General features: G+C 39.9%; 1 protein-coding gene across 4 annotated transcripts in view; it reads right to left on the bottom strand.

Annotated features, from left to right (window-relative positions):
* DSE (dermatan sulfate epimerase) overlaps nt 1-19,075 on the bottom strand; it is a 74,422-nt gene that overhangs the window by 34,027 nt on the left and 21,320 nt on the right. For 2 of the 4 annotated variants that reach the window (XM_027972351.3, XM_012182542.5), the window contains exon 2: nt 11,960-12,428. The exons of 1 other annotated variant lie outside the window; for it this stretch is intronic. In XM_027972351.3, the coding sequence (XP_027828152.1) occupies nt 11,960-12,375 (416 nt within the window). In that variant the 5' untranslated portion in view covers nt 12,376-12,428. Of the gene's footprint in view, nt 1-11,959; nt 12,429-19,075 lie in introns of those variants that run through there. One more of the 4 variants, XM_015097337.4, reaches the window with a different exon arrangement.

The following is a 19,075-nucleotide window of genomic DNA, read 5'->3' on the forward strand; positions in this document are numbered from 1 at the left end:
ACCCACTACCAGCCTCTGAGTGGGCCAAAGGTGCAACACCTCTGATTACAGATGAACAGCAGGCAGGTCCTCAGAGTGAGAGTGAGGCCAAGTAAGTATGACCATCCACAGTGCACAAGGCACCAAATCAGATTCGAAACTGAAAACAATCTTGGACTCCTGCTCATGGCAAGCACAGACTACTCACCAAAATATGATCATTCATTCATTCCATTTATTATTAGTGTGCCTGTGGCCCCTACAGCATGTTCAACTCTTGGGACAGAAGTAAAACACGATGATGGTGCTCCTCTCAATAAGCTTACGTGCCAGAGGCAAACAAACGGTAGAATCCATACAATGACAGTGTAGGCGAAACAGCCTGTAAGAGTTCTGCAGGGGTTCCTTCGCACACCTGAATCACACTGGCCAGGGCAGGGTAGAAACTGGAGTTTAAAAGGTTTTTATGAAGAAGTTTCTTTAAGCTGCATCTTGAAGACACACACTCCTCATCAGAGAACGAGGTTAGAAACCCTGTTACTACTGTAAAACCAACAAGTCACATGAAAAATAATACCTATGAGAATTGAGATGGATAAGGAGCTAGAGAAAATGTTACGGAAGAAGGAGAAGTTAAATAGGATCCTGACATCTACATCGAGTTGGGATAAATGAGGAAGGAAAGGGGTGGATGAGTCTGGATCCCTGCAGGCAGAAAGCTCAGCTCAGGGCTGGTCTGTAAACTTGTTACCACCCAGACTGAGGCAGAGTTGAAACTGTCGGTACACATGGCCCAGTGAATCCCTGAGGATGCACATCAATGCCTGCCGGTGAAAAGCTTAAAACACTAAAATCACAGCCGTCTAGGAAATAAAAAGATTTCAAGAATCCGAAAGCTCTGGATGGGGGCATGTTTTACAGGAATGATGACAGGCTGATCTTTTTTAACCGCCTAAAGATAATTCTTCCTGAAGAGCTCACCCATATCCAACAGTGACAGCACCACCACCAACAGCAAGATGTATTCAGAGCAGTGAGAGTGAAGCACTGAATAAAGGGGAGGAAGGAGAAAAACAGCTAGAGGTAAGGAGTGTGGCAGCCACAGAACAGAGAAAGCGGTAGGGGATGAATGTGTAAAAATGAACGGATATGGCCAGGAAGTCCTTAAAATTATACTAATAAATAGATACCAAAGTATTTGCCAAGACAATCTATGCGCACTTGTAATGATTCCAGGGACAGAGGGCTTTGAAATCCATCTCTCCACATAGTTGGTGATACCAACAAAGTGAGACCATTAAAGTGGAGAGAAAAGTCATGCAAAAAAGTGAACTAGGGACTTCCCTGGTAGTTCAGTGGTTGGGAATCTGGCTGCCAATGCAGGGGACACGGGTTTGATCCTTGGTCTGGGAAGATCCCACGTGCCAAGGAGCAACTGAGTCTAAGCACCACAGCTACTAAGCCCATGCACCACAACTACTGAGTCCGGCGCCCCTTAGGACCTGTGCTTCACAAGAGAAGCCAGTGCAGTGAGCAGCCCAGCACCGCATCTGGAGAGCAGCCCCCACTCGCCACAACCAGAGAAAAGCATGCACGTGGCAATGAGGACCCGGTGCAGCCAAAAAATTAATAAATATATATTTTTAAAAGCAAACTATCTTTTCTCTCCCACACACCCACTCTACATTCCATCTCCTGTCTGCATCACTGTGCACCCATTTGCCCAAGACAAAAACCAAGTCCCAAGCTTTCTACCTCCCTTCCCTTCACTATTTAATTTTTAGGTGCCTTAGTACCATAGGGGCAACTTGTTAAAAGGAAAAGTTTTTTGGCCTACTCCAAATAATTGTGTTTCCCTGAGTCTGGGCCAGTTCTGGGAAGCTCTGTTTTTAAGAACACCTGTATGATTCTGATGAAGGAACCATAGTTTGAGAAACAGTGTCCCATATCCAATCAATCTCTTTGTAGATTCTCTGTCTTAAATGTCCCTTAAATTCATTCCTTCTTGTTCCTATTCTCTCTGGCTTAGCTGTGATCTTCACTTCCTCCCTAAGCTTCCATCTAGTTCCCTTCCGCCTGATTCCTCTCCTCAAAGCCATCCACACACAAAGCTTCTAAACTGCAGGCTTACGTGAGAAGCGTAATGATCTGTCTCCTGATTATGGTTTCTCCTGCTATCCAAAACCAGCATGTTGACATTGCAATGAAAAAGGAAGGATGGAGGGAAGAGATTGTGTTAAACACAGCTAAAACATGCTCTCTTGACAGATACAGCAGAAGATGAAGAAGGAAAGAGCCATTCTGAAGATAACTATGGTAAAAGAACCAGCCAGCTTTATGAAAGACTGCACAGACATACGCATGTTACTGCTATTCTCCAGTAGTTATAAATATCTCTTCACACACTATTAGTGAGAGCTTAATGTCAGCAAGGCCCTACATCTTAAGTGGTACTAGTACTAACTATTTCACTTAATAAAGGCAACTTTATAAAAAGATTATAAAGCTATACTGAAATAGAATAAATATACATATACATATACATGTATATATGTAGCACTTGCTAACTCAAATCTCTCAAGATACAGGGCAAGGAATGCATAAAATTTAAGCAACATACTTGGCAAGTTTTAATATTAGATAAATGTGAGAGCCAGATTGTAAAGATGTAAAATTACCACATTTGCATCTTTGTTGTATATATGGGGTGAGCAGCACAGCTTTAGAACCCCTTCAGAAGAAGGATGAGGATTCCTCTGGCCTTAAGCACAGCTCCCTAGGACAACTCTAAAAGCCCACGGTGAATTTTTTTTATTAAAAAAGCAACAAGTGACACTAAAAGAGCAGGAGGTAGGAGAGAGCGTGACTCATCATGGAGACAGTTGAGGGTTGCACCAATACTGAAGGTTACACTCAAACAACAAACAGATCCCACAGGAAAACTAACTCAGGATTTCTTTCCAACTGGCTATGTGTAGAGGTGTATGCGAGACACAAAGGGCACCCCCCCAGTGGCTCAGTGGTAAAGAATCTGCCTGCAATGCAGGACACCTGGGTTTGATCCCTGGGTCAGAAAGATCCTGTGGAGCAGGGCATGGCAACCCACTTCAGTATTCTTGCCTGGAATATCCCATGGACAGAGGAGCTGAGTAGGCTGCAGCCCATGGGGTTGCAAAGATTTGGACACAACTAAAGCGACTTAGCACGCACGCATGCAGGACAGGAAGCAAAAGTTAGAACGGGACATGGAACAACGGACTGGTTCAAGATTGGGAAAGACGTACGTCAAGGCTGTATATTGTCACCCTGCTTATTTAAATTACGTGCAGAGCACATCATGTGAAATGCCGGGCTGCATGAATCACAAGCTGAAATCAAGATTGCCAGGAGAAATAACAACCTCAGATATGCAGATGATACCACTCTTAACAGCAGAAAGCAAAGAGGAACTAAAGAGCCTCTTAATGAAGATGAAAAGAAGAGAGTAAAAAAGCTGGCTTAAAACTCAACATTCAAAAAACTAAGATCATGGCATCTGATCCCATCACCTCATGGAAAATAGATGGGGAAAAAGTGGAAACAGTGACAGATTTTCTTTTCTCAGGCTCCAAGATCACTGTAGACTATGACTGCAGCCATGAAATTAAAAGATGCTTGCTCCTTGCAAGAAAAGCTATGACCAACCTAGACAGCATATTAAAAAGCAGAGACATCACTTTACTGACAAAGGTCCATATAGTAAAAAATATGGTTTTTTCAGTAGTCATGTACAGATGTGAGAGCTGGACCATAAGAAGGCTGAGTGCCAAAGAATTGATGCTTTCAAACTGTGGTGCTTGGAGAAGACTCTTGAGAGTCCCTTCAACAGCAAGGAGATCAAACCAGTCAATCCTAAAGGAAATCAATCCTGAATATTCATTGGAAGGACTGATACTGAAGCTGAAGCTCCAATACTTTGGCTGCCTGATGCTAAGAGCTGGCTCAATGGAAAAGACCCTGATGCTGGGAAAGATTGAGGGCAAGAGGAGAAGAGAGACACAAAGGATAAGATGGTTGAATGGCATCATCGACTCAGTGGACATGAGTCTGAGCAAACTCCAGGAGATAGTGAAGGACAGGGAAGCCTGGCATGCTGCCGTTCATGGGGCCCAAGAGTCAGACACGACTTAGCAGTTGAACAACAACAACAGAGATGATATAAAATGTCTCACACTTGTTGTTAGAAAGAAGCATTATTAAACTATTTTAACCTCACTTCATCTGAATGGAGAAGAGTCTCCTTGTTGCGTATGAAAACCAGCAGAGATGCTCAGCTAACCTTAACACCTGATTTGGCCTCTCCCTGAGCAATTCCTCACCTGCTTCCTCCTGCCACCGGTCTCAAAACACCAGTCCTTGCCCACTGCCCTCACCTGGAATGATGCTGGCAAAAACCTGTTTACTAAATGGTATACCAGAAGGGAATTCCCAATGGCCAGGTTCCTAAAACGTGTTTCTGTAAATATTAAAGAATCTGATCATCATAAAAAGCCTTGTTGTCATCAGTTTTAGACTTCTGTTTGCAAGGATTTATAGCAGGGTAAAAGCAGTGTCTTTCTTTAGATCACTGAATGAATGGAACAGAGAGAAAAAGAGAGGCAGAAGGGGAAAGAGGAGGAAGGGCAGAAGGGAGGGAAAGCATGAAGGAGAAAGAGCCAGGGGACCTGGTTGCTGCTGCTGCTGCTAAGTTGCTTTAGTTGTGTCCGACTCTGTGCAACCCGAGACGGCAGCCCACCAGGCTCCCCCGTCCCTGGGATTCTCCAGGCAAGAACACTGGAGTGGGTTGCCATTTCCTTCTCCAATGCATGAAAGTGAAAGTGAAGTCGCTCAGTCGTGTCCGACTCCTAGTGACCCCATGGACTGCAGCCCACCAGGCTCCTCCATCCATGGGATTTTCCAGGCAAGGATACCGGAGTGGGTTGCCACTGCCTTCTCTGAGGGGACTTGGGGGCTGGGTTAATAGAGACCCTGCAGTTGAGTCCACTGGATTTGTTTCCTTGAATGGATTCCAGGTGCACTATGGGCTACGCCTCCAGGTCTTCACCACTGTAAGGTCATGAGAGGAAAACCCGATCTTTTTACTTAGGGTGCTGTGGCTCTACATCCTCCCCTACTTTGAGCCCCAGCTTTACTGTGCAACTTAGAGAAGTAAAAAGCCTGAGAGACAGCTGTAGGGAACTGCATTTGAAGCCCAGCACACCATGCTGATTGACGTGCTCACCCTTCATTGTGGAACATACAGGAATAAAACTGATTGGTTCACTATGATATGCCAAGGGCATTTTTTTACTTTATTATTTTTTTGTATTTTATTTTGCAAACGGGCCCTCAGATGTCATTCTCCAGAAGTTTGCATTGCACAAGCAAGGAATTTAATACACTGTCTGTTGCAAATAAAATGATAATTACTCCTCTGTCCAAAAGTTCAACTTCCTTTGTTTCCCTCACCAGTTCTGAATTCTTGTAGCTAACTGGCACCCGTGCAAGACTGAAGTAATTTCTTTCCTCTGTGATTTATTTTCTGATGATAAGTAAGCAAAAATACTATAAAAAAGGGAAGAAAATGATGCCAAATGAGTACTTCTCAAAAATACAACTCCAGAGTGAGCAGGTAAAATGAAGTCCTGTGTGTCAAGAATAAAGCTACATGATCATATCTATTTCTATACAGTAAAAATAAACTTTTTAGTAAAATATGTATCAGGCACATAATGCTAAGAGCTTTACATGCATTATCTCATTTAACCCTTGGAACAACATTGCTTGCATGGGAAGAATCAATCCACATTTTAAAGACAAAGACACTGGGGTTTTATAGACGTTAAAAAAAAAAAAAACCTGCTAAAGGCTAATAAAATAGAGTCAAGACACAAGCGCAGCTCTGCATCTGAGGACTGCTATGCTTGGCCCCTTCCCCAGGCTTTACAATGTTTAGACAAAAGCCTTGAAAAGCCCGTTGCTCAGAAATGCACATGGGATAACTATATGCTGTCAGTAGAGCTTGAACAACAAATCTTTCATTACAATTCTATTTTAAATCTCTATGCAGTGCATTCATTTCTTCATAATAGGTGCGATATGGTCAACTTATCTATATCTTTCTTAAGTTGCTCAGGTGTGGCATGATTTCCAATGATCATTTAAGTGAGTTTTTTGTTTGTTTTTAGGTATAGAAGATTACTATAACAACAGGCAGAGTAGTGAAATGCCAAGCTCAGAGAACGCATCTATCATAAGCTCAGGTGAGACACACAATGTATAGAGAGGCCACCTGACAGGTATACATCATCTCACTTTCTGCAGGAGCAAAATTCTACTGAAGGACTAAGCTAGACTAGGAAAGAAAAGTAGAGTAGCCTGGGACTAAACCATACGTCCATTCCCTCCACCTCCAGTCTAGTTTTAGTCAATTTCACTTTGAAGAACCTTCATCCAACGATACTAGAGCATTCATTCATTGGGCAAAAACATACCCGATACTCTGTTAGGAGATGACAGAGGTATGTATGATCAAAACAGAGCCAGTCCTGCCCTCAGTCTAGTCTCAGTTCGGTTCAGTCGCTTAGTCGTGTCCGACTCTTTGCGACCCCATGAATCACAGCACGCCAGGCCTCCCTGTCATCACCAACTCCCGGAGTTCACTCAGACTCACGTCCATCGAGTCCGTGATGCCATCCAGCCATCTCATCCTCTGTCGTCCCCTTCTCCTGCCCCCAATCCCTCCCAGCATCAGAGTCTTTTCCAATGAGTCAACTCTTCACATGAGGTGGCCAAAGTATTGGAGCTTCAGCTTTAGCATCATTCCTTCCAAAGAAATCCCAGGGCTGATCTCCTTTAGAATGGATTGGTTGGATCTCCTTGCAGTCCAAGCGACTCTCAAGAGTCTTCTCCAACACCACAGTTCAAAAGCATCAATGCTTTGGCTCTCAGCCTTCTTCACAGTCCAACCCTCACATCCCTACATGACCACTGGAAAAACCATAGCCTTGACTAGATAGACCTTAGTTGGCAAAGTAATGTCTCTGCTTTTGAATATACTATCTAGGTTAGTCATAACTTGTCTTCCAAGGAGTAAGCGTCTTTTAATTTCATGGCTGCAATCACCATCTGCAGTGATTTTGGAGCCCCCCCAAAAATAAAGTCTGCCACTGTTTCCACTGTTTCCCCATCTATTTCCCATGAAGTGATGGGACCAGATGCCATGATCTTCGTTTTCTGAATGTTGAGCTTTAAGCCAACTTTTTCACTCTCCTCTTTCACTTTCATCAAGAGGCTTTTAGTTCCTCTTCACTTTCTGCCATAAGGGTGGTGTCTAGTCTAGTATAGTATAAAAAAGACAGCACTGTGCTATTCATCACACATGCACTGGACAGATGTTCATGAAACTACCATGAGAGTTTTTCATGAAAATTCCAGGAGAACTTTCTCTCTGATCCTTGAGTCAAGAGTAGTAGTTGGAGTACATGATCTATTTTTAATCCCATGGACACTATACTTCAAAACTAACTGAACCTACCTTCTTTACTTTTAAAAGAATTTAGGGCCCACCTGTGGCCCATTCACCCATCGGACATAAGATGCATTTCAGCAACTGCTTCCTTGCTACTCCAGCTGATACTCTTAATCTTTTCCTTTCCTCTTTTGTTTCTCAGCTAGCTCTTATTTCAGTATTATATTTTGTTTCCTTAATCTTTGGGAAGAAAGGTACAGTAGAAAAAAGTAAAGATAAGTAAATAAAAATATACATACATATGAAAATGTTAGGAAAACTGAGCAATATGTGCTTATTCCAAAACTTCAAAAGCTGACTCTTTAGAAATACCTTAAATCTTGACTAAGATCTGTTTTTATTATTTTCTCACCTTTAAGTTCTTGAGGGAAAAAAACTGATGGAAAATTTTTCATTTTTTGGCATCCAACAGTGTTCCCTTTTTAATTAAGTTAAGGATTGAATGCAGAAATCAACCATTTATAAAAGAGAATTTCCCCATGTGCCAACTGACATATATAGACCTTGCTCTGGTGATTAGATGATATATAAAAAAGAAAGAAATGACTTTAACTGTAATAGAACACATTTTCTATTGTTACCAGGTCTAGATTTATGATCTCAGTGCATTATTCTTAAAGCAGTTGTATAATGAAGTTCTAATCACTCTTTTATATAACACAGGGACAACTGTAACCCAAATCCTAGCTCTCATTTGGAAGAGGAGATCTATAGAGGAAAAAAGGCTTAATTTAAAGGTCAAAGACATTATTGGTGATGCTGAAAATGATGTGCCATTTTATATATAGGTTAAAGTAACATCTTTAAAAATTTGATTTTTACAACCAAGTTAAGAACGATTCAATTACCTTGTTACTTTTACTGTTACGGAGAATGTTATGAAGAATGCATGACCTTAACAAAAGGTAGAAGAACAAAGCAGAGAGAGCTTCTGAAAGAGAATATGGACATCTCCACAAAAGCAGATACAGGACATAGACACGTCTCATCTTTGCGTACTCACTGACACACAAAATTATAATGTTAAAAGATGACAGTACTGCATGTGGTTATTTTTTAATCACCAACATCATTATCAATCTATGAGATCCCTTTCTACTTTTATCAGATGAACACATAATAAGATCAGTATATGGCTAGATAATATTTTCCATTTCAATGGCCTTAGACTGTTAAATAAGTAAATCTACAGCTGTGACTTTACTTAAAAAATATTCAAATTAAATGAACAACATTAATAAATCTGTATGCATATATATGTCAGATGTACTTCTTTTTAATACCAGACAAAAGACACATCATTGTTCCTTTCCCCTAAGCCGTCACAATTGGTGCTACCATCAGATTCTTATCTGCTAACAAAAAGGGCCCAAGGGAGCAACACTGAAAGTTTTAATGGAATAATGCCAAAAGGAACATATTATACGTTAAACAGATGTTCTAGTTTTGAGAGCAATTTGAACAAAGATAAGCAAAGTCTCCAAATAAATCCCAAACAAATACTATTTCCTTACAGCCTACATACACCAAATTATAAACTAAACAAGATCTAAATACTAAGTAAATACCAGTAACAATAATTATCATGTCACTCTTATTTATAGAAGGCTTACTATGTGACAGGAACTGTGCTAATAAGTATTTTACATTATCACTTTATTCCTCAAATCTTTAAGTAATTCATGAATAAAAACTAGTGACCACTGCCCCCCCACCCCCACCCCATTAAGTGATCGTTACACTTAATTCTGAGCAGAGAATATAGTCCTAGCTTAGGTTTCAGATACCCAGTGTTTGCAGCCCTTATGCTCGGTGCAAATTTTAAATATACAGAGCTATTTTTTTTCATCATTGAATCCCCAGCATCTATATGGTACATGACATGCAACAGATGCTCAATAAATGTTTGTTAATGTTTATTAATTGAACAAGTGAATGGACACAATTTACTCATTGGTTTTTATAGAGTAGGAAGGATCTTCATGGAATATGGCAAATGTATTAAGCTCAACGAAGCCATTGTAGGAAGATTTTTAAAAATTAAATAGTTTAAATATTGATCTCTTTTATACATAAAAGTCTTTTATTTTCCCCTGAAACCAAATATAGGTGAACTATATCCTAAGACAGTGACAATACCTACAATACTTTCTCTGGGCATAATAGGAGCGTACGATTTAGTTGATTTAAATATGGATAGTTGAACTACGAAAACATTCAGCAGTATTTTAAGTTTCAAAAAGGGACTGATTATATTCAACTACAATTTATTAAAAATTTAAGAGTCTAGGGATTGGGTGCGATTGTTCTTAAAACTAGTAATTTCCATAAAATCATTTAAAAGTAACCACCTAGTAACAGTTCTTCCCAAGATAAAAATATTCTAGTAGCTTGACTTTTTATGCTAGGATAACTTAGGAAATACACAGCAGATATAAAGGTAAATTCTCAATTTCAATTTCTGACCTTCATCTACCAGGAGGTCAAGAGAAAGAACTCAACTGTTCAGCTCTATTAAATCACAGGCTGGCTTTTGGGTTACTGGATAATGGCATAGAGTTATACCTGTTTTATATCAATACTGCCTCAAAAAAAGTACCAGTCCTCTACTATATTTCTACACATCTCCATCAACCAGTAATTCTGAACCTGCAGAAACTATGAAAATGATCATTTTAAAGTTTTATTTTCCTCCTTTTAATCCTTTCTAATGACAGCATTTAAGGTGGTGTTTATATGCCTGAATGGTTTTTATTATAATAAAATTGCACAGGTCTTGTGCAAGCCTCTTAATGTGATTGTATTTATCCTGATAAAGTCTCCATTTTAAATTGGTACTTCCCAGTTACCTACTCTTTCATGAGGTGAAATTAATGTTCCAGAATGGCTCTTTGGAACATTTTTATCAGTATCTTAATCTGTCAGATTTCACTTATCTATCTAAAACAAAAAGGACTTTACCTTTATAGACAACAAAGATTTTTTTCCTCAAATACTATAAATATGGCTGCCGTTTTTAACTAACTGTACAATGTCAAGTAACTGTGATATCTGCTAACAGAACTTTATAGGTCAAATATCCAATTTGCATACATCATTTTTTTATTATTTAAAAATTTTTTCCAAGCTTTACTGTATGGTTGGCAAATAAAAACTGAAGTCATACATCTTTTATGTTCTTTCTTGGAGTCAGGAATAGAATGAGTTAATCAAGAACAGAAACTATGGCATATATGGCTCAGCTTTGAAACAATCCAAATAAAAAGTTTCTTTTCAATCTAAAATATTGTAGGCTTCAAAATGATTATACATACCTAACAATAAGCGTTAAAAATAAGCTCTGATATGAATGTAATACCAATGCTTCTATAATCTTTTTCAATAAGAAATTTCAGGAAATCCTTCAAACTCTATAAGCAAACAACATTCTTTATAATATTGCAGAAATTTAGGAAGAATTACATTTATTTATTGTATTGGCGGAATTCAGGAAGCTTGCAAGCTACCATTCTTCACCCCTATGATATGTGAGATGTAACTCACCACAACATTAAATGCATTCACTGATTTTTCTAATCATTTAAAAATGAGCTCTTTCTAACCTTAGGACAATTAACAGCCTATATAATTTTAAAAGGATATTTCATATAGTTTGCAATTGTTTTAATATAATTGGTCCATGACTATGTATTAAAACACAGTTTAAATAAGAATACACATAGAATCTCTAATTAATTCATCCCATACCTTCTGGAATCAGGGAGGCACATTAATTATAAACAAATAAATTTAAGCTAATCAAGAAGTGACAGGAAGTTTGTACTCAAATTTTGAACTTCTAAAAGTAAATTATTACATAATTAGAATTCCTCACATAATTATACTACAACTTTGGTTTTCATACAGGTTTGGGCAATTTGCTGGTTATTGGATAAGATCTTGTTTATAAATTTCCAGTTAATCCTATCACATTTACTTTTAGCTCTTCAAGCTCCTAATTGTCCTAAAATGGAAAGAAATCTTAATTGGAGGAAATCTCTTGCTGGCAAAAGGTTTTAACTACTTGGGGGTCAGTCAGAACCTAAGACCTGATGATAGTAATACAAGTGTGTTAAACAAGGGGGAAAGAAATCTCAACAATCAAGATGATACTATTTACTCAAGGCAGCAAATTATTTTTTCTTTGGTTAGACTGTATCTATAAATATTTTTCTTCTAACTTTAAACATGGAAGTTACTAGATCTTTGCAACTAGAGACCATTCATAAGCCACTGACAACACAAATAACAAGCAATCTTTCTCCTTCAATCACACACACACATACACACACAGAGTATATGAAAATCTGGCCTCTGAGATTTCACCTCCCTATGAATTCATTACTTAAATCACAGAGTTAATACAGTAAGAAGAAAAAGACAAAAATCTACCAACTAGGCTGAGCTGCCATCCTCTCCATGTAGTCTTTGGCCATATCTCGGGCTTCCATGTTCTCAGGATACAGCACACAGAACATTGCTAAGGCCCCCAAGTTGTTGCCATAAATCTCATTCCAGCGGGCGCTGTACTCTTTGGGATCCCAAGGAGGGAGGTACTCCAAGGGGCTGGACAGCATGGTGTTCACAGCCTCAGTGAGCCGGGCAGCAATGTGCTCGTGGGAGCTGGCGGCCCTCAGCTGGAGCTCGGCCACCTCCGCCCTGGAGAAGTACAGCATTGGGTGGCTGTCGTAGTTGGCATTGGTGAAGGGGATCATGACTTCTGGATTCTCGTCTGTGACGCAGGCTGACACAAAGCAAAACAAACATATGAAAAACACACTGGGAGCCCCCCGTGTGTGAGTCCTCATCGTGGCATCAGATCTCCAAATCTCCAAGGCAGCCAAACCATCTTCGAAAGATCCTACAGGAGAATAAAAAGGAGAGGAGGTTATGTCAGCCAGAGGACCACTGAAGCAGGAAATATATGGTAGGCAGCCACCTTGCATACTATGAAAATTAAGCTTAAGAATTTTCAGATATTTCAAAAATGCAACAAACATTTGAACTAGGAAGAAACTAAAACCTAATAATTTAATTAATTACACATGATACATCAGATATATTCATTGTGGAAAACAGAACTTTGGACTTGGGAAAATGGTGTAATATTTGCTCGAGTAGAGAAGAAAAACCCTAGCTGGCATTCTTCTCACATTTTATTGCACAAAAGCGTTTCAATTTTATGGTATTTTTGGACATTATTATGAAGGCTACAATAACCAAAAGCTGGTGGTGAAATGTCTGGGAATCTGAATGGACGTTAGGAAAAAAATCAGAAAATCCTGTCTTAATACAGCCTCCTGCACTCTTAAGTTTTCCCCTCCTTCTAACATTCTCCATTCTGAATGAGGGATTAGGATCAATACATCTATATGAATGTGAGCAGACAAAATATTATGAGTAAGGCTGAATATCCTCTTTGTGTCAGCAGAAGGTGGGGACAAGGACTAACAGAAGTAGGGTAAACATCTGCTAAGCCCATGCGTTCCTTGGGATGACATCAGCAGGCATGCAAGGCAAGATCAGACATGGGGCTGCTGGGACTGGAGACTGACATGCCTTCATTCAGAAAATAAAATGCCAGACTTAAAAGGCTGAAAGAACACGTGTGCATTTTCCCATTATTATTTGAAACTACTGTCTGCTTTTTTCATTTCGCACTCGGGATTTTGGTGTCATTCAGTTAAGTCAGACATTTAAACCAAGCTCACATATTTTCTTAAACTGCTTAACTTTCTTGAAAATCCTTTTCTTCAGTGGCAGCTTTGCTCACTAGTTAAAGAATGTCTTTCAAAGTAGGAACATTAAAAAAAGAAACCCCTCAGCCTGGTCTATGTCCCACATCTGGGATAAAGCAGGCATAAAATCCCCCAGAGGCAAGTCAGGGAATTCTTAAAATTCTTCAGAGGGGAAAGGTTATGGAAAGCAGACCAGAAAAAGACAGTTTTATGTAAATAATGAACAGTAGTTTTCAATTATTAAAGGGAGAAACTGATGGAGAAAAAATCAATCTCCCGAGCTGAACGCAAACCATTTTTCCAAGGAAAATCTGCCTCATCACATTCAGAAGAAAGAAAACCAAGGGTTTAACACACGTTGGAGAACAACCCATACTCTTAACTTGGTCTGTGTCCAAGTGATGCAACACAGCATCATTTGTGGATGCTGCCATAAACTCTAGTATTCTTTATATTTCTGAATGTGCGTTAGCCTATATATAAAAAAGTCAGTGGCAGTGTGTGTGTTAAGTATTTTAGACTTATTTCAAGAACAGAACTTTTAACGAATAAAAAGTGAATATAGCCAAGCTACATAAAATATATAAAATAGAAATAACTCTTGGACTCTACCCGTATTATGTCTAGCACCCAAATCTTCAAGGCGGCTGGCTGGACCCTTCAAGGTCAGAGAGCTAGCCAACAGAAACAGTCTTCGGTGGTTATGACTGAGGAGGGCTGTGGTCTCTGGTAACACAAGAGACGTGGCTCGCTCTGAAAGCTCCCTCCCCACCACCCTCACCCTGGCGTTTATTTTCTGCTCTTAAGAGAACAAGTGTGCTAATTAAAAAAAAAAAAAAAAAAGCCTGCATATATTAAATCCCCACTGGATGGGGCCATCAATGCAATTAGCACTGTGAGGGTCTTAGGCATCCAGGGTGAGGATAGCTTGGAGGTTTCTCCTTTAACCGACCTCTACATAGATAGAACTGAGAATCTTCTCCGAACTACTGGTTTTTATTTTTATTTATTTATTTATTTTTTTTTTAAATTTTTTTATTTTTTATTTTTTTTATTTTTTATTTTTTAAATTTAAAAATCTTTAATTCTTACATGCGTTCCCAAACATGAACCCCCTCCCACCTCCCTCCCCATAACATCTCTCTGAACTACTGGTTTTTAAATGTGCAGCTCACGTTCTAGGTGGGTAAGCAGGTGGCATGGGGTATGGAGGGATGGGTTGGAAGCTATGTGAAGACTAGAATCTGTATCTCAGATTTTGTACATGCTAAGTTGCTTCAGTCATGTCTGACTCTTTGCGACCCCATGGACTGTAGCCCACCAGGCTCCTCTGTCCATGGGACTCTACAGGCAAAAATATTGAAGCGGGTTGCTGTGCCCTCCTCCAGGGGATATTCTTGATCCAGGGATTGACCTGGTCTCTCATGTCTCCTGCACTTGCAGGAGGGTTCTTCTATACATACATTCCCTAAAAGGGGCTAAGGCTGATATGTTTTATTCTCTTACTTTCTCTTTTTCTAAGGAAAAAAAAAGTTTTATTTTTAAATTTTTGGCTGCACCCTGCAGCATGTAGGATCTTAGTTCCCCAACCAGGGATCAAACCCACACTTCTGCATTGGAAGGCAGAGTCTTCATCACTGAGAAGTCCCTGCTTTGTTATATTCTCTTTTTCCTGCTTTATGTACAGCACCCTCCTACCCAGGTCTGGAGTCGCTGAGCTTAGAGAAGCTGCTCCAGTAAGACCCTCCCAATGCAGGACTGAACCACGCTGTGATCGCAGCCACTTCTGCCACATGGCTTGCAGTTACATAGGACATGCCCGAGTATATTTAAACTAGAAGCGTTGCTCCTGAAGCACAGACCTCATTAAGATGTTGTTTTGGGAATGATGCCATCTCAATATGCCAACTGTTACTGAAGGTTCCCTAGTTATTGCTTCAAATTCATGTGGAGGTGTCAGGGCAGCAAGGCTTGAGTTACCACACACTGAAAACATTCCTGTTGGAATACATGTGGGCCAGGGTACAACCCACAGAAATTCTGCTAAACGATCATCTATGAAGACAGAGGAGAAGAGACTATGACACTCACACGGGCACAAATTGTGCTGCTCTCCTTACGGCATACATGCAAGCAGCTATGAAGGCCTTTGCTGATCTACCCAAGGAGTTAACATCTCCTGCATCTGGCTGATGGCTGTATTACATGGGACTGTTTCAGCTGTTTATGCCAGACCTCTCCAAAGAGGGGACCACAGCTTCCTTTTTTGCATCGCAGGGGTTAGCAGTGTGTGCCTGGCATGTACAAGGCAGTTCACAGACACTGAACTTCTGGGCTTAGGAAGTGATAGAGGGGATCTTATCACTAAAATGAGCAAGAAGAAATCTTACTCCTCCTTACTTGAAGCTAAAGCAAGTTCAGAATTTTCGAGATACAGTTTCTGTGAGGAAACAAATAGAAAAAGTTACTCATGAGGCCTAGTCACTACTGTAGCCTAAAAAACATTCAGTAGTTAACCAAAAAACAGAAGGAAGAAAATAAATGAAACTTAACTAAAGTCTTTAGGCTGGTAACCCAAGGGAGACCTAGTTCTCATCTACCATCTTAAATCTGTCTAGGTTTTTATTGAAAAGCCCCTATATCCAGGTTTGGGGTGTCCCTTTAACCATCTACCTTCAGCATTCTATGTACCCTCTCTGCCAAGGGAAGAGTTAGAATTAGATGAAAGGAGCATTTCTCAAGGCAATTTTAGGTGGACACTGGTGGCTAGGCTTTATGTTAACTTCATGTACTTATTTCAGTGCACATTAGGAAAAGCTATAACTATCATATCAAACCAGATTTCAACAGATACATAAAGTTCCTGTTTAAAATACGTTTAAGTTTAAAAGTAAATTTAAGGCAAAAGCTGTTGAAGGTGGTGCCTGAATGACCAAAATTTGGAAGATGCTGAAGGCTAAAGAGTTTACCAAAATGACCAACCGTGACCCTCCCCCCTCTCTAACACAAAACACAACCAGTTTCCTTAAATCTTTAAGCTGCCCTTGGCCCAGTTCAGGAGCAAGGCACCCTCAAAATGGCAAAATCGTGAGCTCCGCTCAGAAGCTGCCTATGAGTAGTGCACAGTGTACTCATAATTCAGTTCTCAGAATGGTTCTGAACGACCCTTTTTAGCCTCATTTCCTCCAACAGCCTTTCTTTCCTCTTCTCTTCCACCAGTTCTCTTTCCTAATTCAGTTTTCCTTCCCATTCTTTTATCTCACTCGAACAGCTCAGAGAGCAAAACATTCCTAACTTTAGACCTAATCAATGAATACAGTACAGTTGAGATCATTCAGACAGAAATATAATCATTTCTCTGCTTGTATGCACCACATACATCTGCAGCAGTTCAACCGGCATTATGCTAAGGCCAAGTCAAATAACGTAAAAAGGATTTAACGAACTGCCCGAATTCCAATTATCTTAAGTAGGTCCACACAGAGCAACAATAAGCCTAAAGTTATTTTGCTTTAATTCTGGTTCCAACAATCCATTGCAGATACTATGACTGCTGACACACAGCGATTTTGTGTGAAATGCTCTTCACATATTTAATAACTTAACATGGCAAAACAGTACTAAGAGTTACTCTCACAAATCTCAGCATAAATATCTAGAGACAGAAATAAACCTGAATCTCCTAAGGCGTAAACCAAAGTTCTCTCCTTTAGCCAAATGTTTAACATTCAATAACATTAAAAGTTTCCATTTTTGTCGTCCTTACACAAAGAAAGCACAGAAAGCGTATGCCGAGAAGGAAAAGAATTGAAAACTATACCAGCACGTTGGTTTTCAAAAATGAAGTGGGCTTCCAAACAGTCTGAGGTGATTTATAAATGAAACACCCAGTAGTACAAAAGTTCTTTCAGTTCCTCTGGTTTCAGAAATATAGAAAGTATAAAGATGGAAGTAAGAAATCACCCTATAGAAAGTAAACCATGTCCCAAATTAAGATGGATTTAAAAACCCCTTAAAATATGTGCCAAGTCTAAGGAACACAGCACTAATTAACATTATGGGCATGGAGTTGGGCAGACATGTGTATAAGTTGGCTACTAGTTTTGATCAACTGACTTCGGCTCTCAGAACCCCCATTCTCTCATTCATAAAATGGTCCCAACTTCCTGAGGCAAATAAATATTATATAATGCACTTAGCATAGAACCTGACATGAAATAAGAGCTCCATAAATATTTGTTATTTTTAACAAAAAGGAAGACATTTCAGACATGCAGGATAATATTAACCTACCCATAAAATATTTCATTTGAAAAAAATTAAGTATCATAAGTAAAAGAAGGAGAACTAGAGATACCAATTGACTAGGGCAACGTCACGCCACACATTAAGAGATTTAGCTGAAACTAGAACTCAAGGCTCCCGATTCTTTCAGGCAGCATTCGTAGTGAGCTCAACGCTCATTGGAAAGGAAAGCATATGATCCTCGACATTCTTCAAAAATTTGTTGGGGGTTCTGCCCCCAAAGAAAAGTATAAACATTAAAGGAACTATTAACCGACTTTGATTGCTTTCCAAGGCCAGTTAATTATTCTTGGTGTACAAAAAGTGACTGCTTATTATTGTATTCTTTGGAAAGAAAGGCACAATGATACAGTAAGTGCTGGGAAAAACAATCTCTGGCTGGGGAGCTATTTCCAGTAACAGGTTTATATCGAGGAAAGAGTACAAGAGTACTTGGAGGATATCTACTGCCATTGCCAGAGATGATGATTTCACCTCAGTCCAGGGTCTGGTCTTGGCTCAGACTATCATCTCAGCTGATCATCCTAGGCGATGGAAGCTGATGTTATGATAATAAAACTAAATCCCTCCTCCCTCAGCATATATAAAGCCAGAATGTCAGTGCATTCATTTTTCAGAAATACAACGATCAAGAAGACTGGGAAATATTTTCTGGCTTCATCAGAAAAATACACAGGAAGCAGAAGTATTAGATAATTGCCTGGTATATAAGGAGTCAGAACAAAGGCAGTGGGAAGGGCCCTGGGCTTGGAGCAATTCAAACGGTCAAGAATACCACCATATTGTACTTGAATGGAGTCTGCATTGTCAGCCCCTGTCACAAATGCCCCTGGGATACCACTAAAAATTAACGCTAAAAAATGAATTGTAATAGGGTGATTGCAGCCGTGAAATTAAAAGACACTTACTCCTTGGAAGGAAAGTTATGACCAACCTGCTGCTGCTGCTGCTAAGTCACTCCAGTCGTGTCTGACTCTGTGTGACCCCATAGACGGCAGCCCACCAGGCTCCCCCGTCCCTGGGATTCTCCAGGCAAGAACACTAGATAGCATATTAAAAAGCAGAGACATTACTTTGCCAACAAAGGTCCATCTAGTCAAGGCTATGGTTTTTCCAGTGGTCATGTATGGATGTGAGAGTTGGACTGTGAAGAAAGCTGAGCACCGAAGAATTGATGCTTTTGAACTGTGGTGTTGGAGAGGACTCTTGAGACTCCCTTGGACTGCAAGGAGATCCTACCAGTCCATTCTAGAGGAGATCAGTCCTGGGTGTTCTTTGGAAGGAATGATGCTAAAGCTGAAACTCCAGTACTTTGGCCACCTCATGTGAAGAGTTGACTCATTGGAAAAAAACCCTGATACTGGGAGGGATTGGGGGCAGGAGGAGAAGGGGACGACAGAGGAAGAGATGGCTGGATGGCATCACGGACTCGATGGACGTGAGTCTGAGTGAACTCCGGGAGTTG

This window comes from Ovis aries, chromosome 8 (genome assembly GCF_016772045.2).
Source record: "Ovis aries strain OAR_USU_Benz2616 breed Rambouillet chromosome 8, ARS-UI_Ramb_v3.0, whole genome shotgun sequence".
NCBI classification, from domain to species: domain Eukaryota; kingdom Metazoa; phylum Chordata; class Mammalia; order Artiodactyla; family Bovidae; genus Ovis; species Ovis aries.